The following is a 3,153-nucleotide window of genomic DNA, read 5'->3' as shown; positions in this document are numbered from 1 at the left end:
CATGCAACACTAGTTCTTTTACGAGGTCTTTGGGCACTGGGAGGACGGGGAGGGAAATTAACCGATTCAGATCTAACGTTACAATCTCCTACTACGGGTGTCTCAGCAATATTTTCATTATCCTTGTCTAAATTAACCGCATCTACTTCATTTTCTTCTTCTATACCATAATTTTTCTGAACTTCTACATAATCCATATCGTGAGTACCTAAACCTATTTCTTCCTCAAAAGGTGTACCAAGCGGTACCGGAGGCGAAGGCACATGGGTATATCTACTACTTGAATTACCTCTATCGCTAGTAATTCGCTTTTTACTACCACTACCGCTTCCGGGACAAAAAATTTTAGCATCTTTAGTAGCGAGGTTTCTTAATTTATCCATAATATAAATTAAATTAAACTAAAAATATTCAAAATACACAAATATAATAAAATTAAATATTAAACAATTAATACGATATATAAAAATTAAATGTAAGAGATGGAACGACAATATCAAATTTTGAAAGTATCTGAAGGTTGCGACTTTAGAAACTTCCGCTCGTACTTTGTAAACGATAAATTAAAAAATTAAAGTGAACACTTTAAGAAATCAAATATATTGAATATTTGAGAATTGAGAATTGAGATTTGAGGGAGAATGAGATTTCAGAGAGTGAAAAATTGTGTGAAAAATGATTTGAAGTTGTAGGGTATTTATAAAATTTTTTTGGGATTAAAAAATATTTTTTAAAGTTAATTCTTTTTTTTTAAATAAATGGACCCAAACTAGCCGTTTGGACCCAAAAATGGTTATATAGCCGTTGGGCCAATGACTAGTTTGGCCCAAATCTTTTTTTTTTTTAAAGGTATTCGGGCCGGGCTGAGCTAGTTAACCGGCGAGCCTGGACCGGGCTTGGTCCGGACCGATTAACCGGGCCCATTTTAAAAAAATAACCGGCCCGGAACCCGAAACCCTAAAGCCCTAGGACTTACCAGATCAGGTCAAATCGGGCCGGATTAGTTACAAGGTCAGGTCAGACCGGCCCACTTGACACCCTTACCCTGAGGTACTCAAAAGCAAAACCTAATTGACATATCCTAATGAATGAGGATTTTCAGAATTTGAGGCATAGCAGCTGGTGAATAATTTAAAGGATAATCTTTTTATGGACACCAAATTTAAATAATATAAAGTTACATATGCTAACCTAGAAATTAATGTAGAGATAAATGAAGAAGACGATGAACCTCATCACAAAGAAGAGAATTTAATCGTGGCAGTATCACACAATGAAAGAGGGACATCCGCTAAAATTAACATGATCTTTACTAAGAATAACACGCAGAGAAATAGTTATACGTTTTGACATTGAATGACATATAAAGTCAATGTTTATTTATAACTCTAATCATGTTGTAATTATTACGCTACCAAATAAAATTTTAGTATTGATTTATATTATTTTAAAGCCTTGAATATTAACAATATAACTTAAATTGTAATTTTATTCAATGTAAATATAGTGACATGTTTTGACACGCATCGATAAATTTAGGATGGTTTCTATTCAAGAATGACACACACATTTAGAAATAGTTGCACGTCTTGACATTGAGTTTCATTTCATATAAAGCCAATATTTATTTATAACTCTAATTATGGTAGTAATTATTATGCTACCAAATAAAATTTTAGTTTAATTGATTTATATTAATTAAAAATCTTGAATTTTAACAACATAATTTAAATTATAATTTTATTCAATGTATCTACTGTTAAAGGGTAAAAAAGGCGAACAAGTATCCTACATCGTGGATTGAACTCATGAGACACAAAACAAAACTTGAACCTTCTTCCCTTTTTTTTTTTTTTTTTTTAAGCAAATAGAGATGAAAGAATTGAATGGAAAACAAGTAATTATTTATATATTTTTGAGGGTTTACTATGTTTATATAATGTGTAAATATAGCAACCTTGTTATTTTTATGGTAATGTATAAATATAGCAAACTCCATTCCTCTTCCATTCAATTTTATTTTTATTTTTTCCAAAACCTCCTTATCCATGGCAAACTAACAAACAAATAAATTTCATGTAGTATAAATTAAAATACCTCCAATCTCCCTTTTACTTTCCATTAAAAGCATCCCAATTCCCACGTTTGTAAACTTTGTTTTTTTTAAACAAATCTATCCAACACATTTTAGCCAAACCAAAACACAAGAAAAATTCAAAAAGAAAATATTGATATCCAAGAAAATGAAGAAAACTAATTACAACAAGCCTTCATATATCATGTTGACTACTGCTATGGTTGCTATACTAATAACAACTTCAAGTACAAGTTTTGTGCATGGATTTAACGTGATTGATAAATGCTGGAGAAGAGATCCAAACTGGAGGAGTCACAGGCAACAATTAGCTAAATGCTCGGTTGGTTATTCTGGGAAGATGACTAATAATATTGGAGTTGGAGACGAGTTGATCAAATACAAGGTTACTGATACAAGTGACGATCCCTTAAACCCTAAACCCGGAACTCTAAGATATGCAATGACGCATATTCAGGGAAAGATTTGGGTAACTTTCGAAAGGAACATGAATATTAGGCTCCAAAAACCCCTTTTAGTCAGCAGCTTCACCACCATTGATGGCCGTGGAGTTGAGGTTCATATTGCTGATGGCGCCTGTCTCATGCTTCAAAGGGTATGTTAATTTTTACTAGCTAGCTAGCTAGACAATTTTCCTTAAACTTATATGCATTGACAGTACAAAATGATTAATTTTCAGGTGACAAATGTGATCATTCATGGTATAAAAATCCACAATTGCAAGGCACAAACTGCCTCAACAGTCTTGGGACCTGATAAAAAAATTGTAAATGTGGGTCCAGTTGATGGAGATGCAATTCGAATGTTGACTTCTTACAAGATTTGGATTGATCATAACACCCTCTATGATTGTGAAGATGGTCTTATTGATGTCACTCGTGGTTCAACAAATATTACTATATCCAACAATTGGTTTAGGACGCAAAATAAGGTTATGTTGCTAGGTCATGATGATGGATTCCTTAGAGACAAAAATATGAAGGTTACTGTTGCATTCAACTATTTTGGTCCTAATTGCAACCAGAGAATGCCAAGGTACCCTACAAATTTAAATAATT

The 3,153-nt window shown here is 32.7% G+C and overlaps 2 protein-coding genes across 2 annotated transcripts in view; one reads left to right on the top strand and one right to left on the bottom strand.

Moving 5' to 3' along the window:
- The window catches only part of LOC107849104 (pectate lyase 1-like), an 11,663-nt gene that overhangs the window by 4,419 nt on the left and 4,091 nt on the right, over positions 1-3,153 (bottom strand). The gene's annotated exons all lie outside the window — the stretch shown is intronic.
- Positions 2,155-3,130, top strand: LOC107866520 (pectate lyase 1; the record flags this gene model as incomplete). Its single annotated transcript, XM_047400381.1, is given in 2 exon segments — positions 2,155-2,690; positions 2,775-3,130. Coding segments are annotated over 2 exon segments (803 nt in total), but the record flags the coding sequence as incomplete, so codon positions are not given.

This window comes from Capsicum annuum, chromosome 12 (genome assembly GCF_002878395.1).
Source record: "Capsicum annuum cultivar UCD-10X-F1 chromosome 12, UCD10Xv1.1, whole genome shotgun sequence".
In the NCBI taxonomy this organism is placed as follows: Eukaryota; Viridiplantae; Streptophyta; class Magnoliopsida; order Solanales; family Solanaceae; genus Capsicum; species Capsicum annuum.
This window is presented reverse-complemented; position numbering and strand designations above follow the sequence as displayed.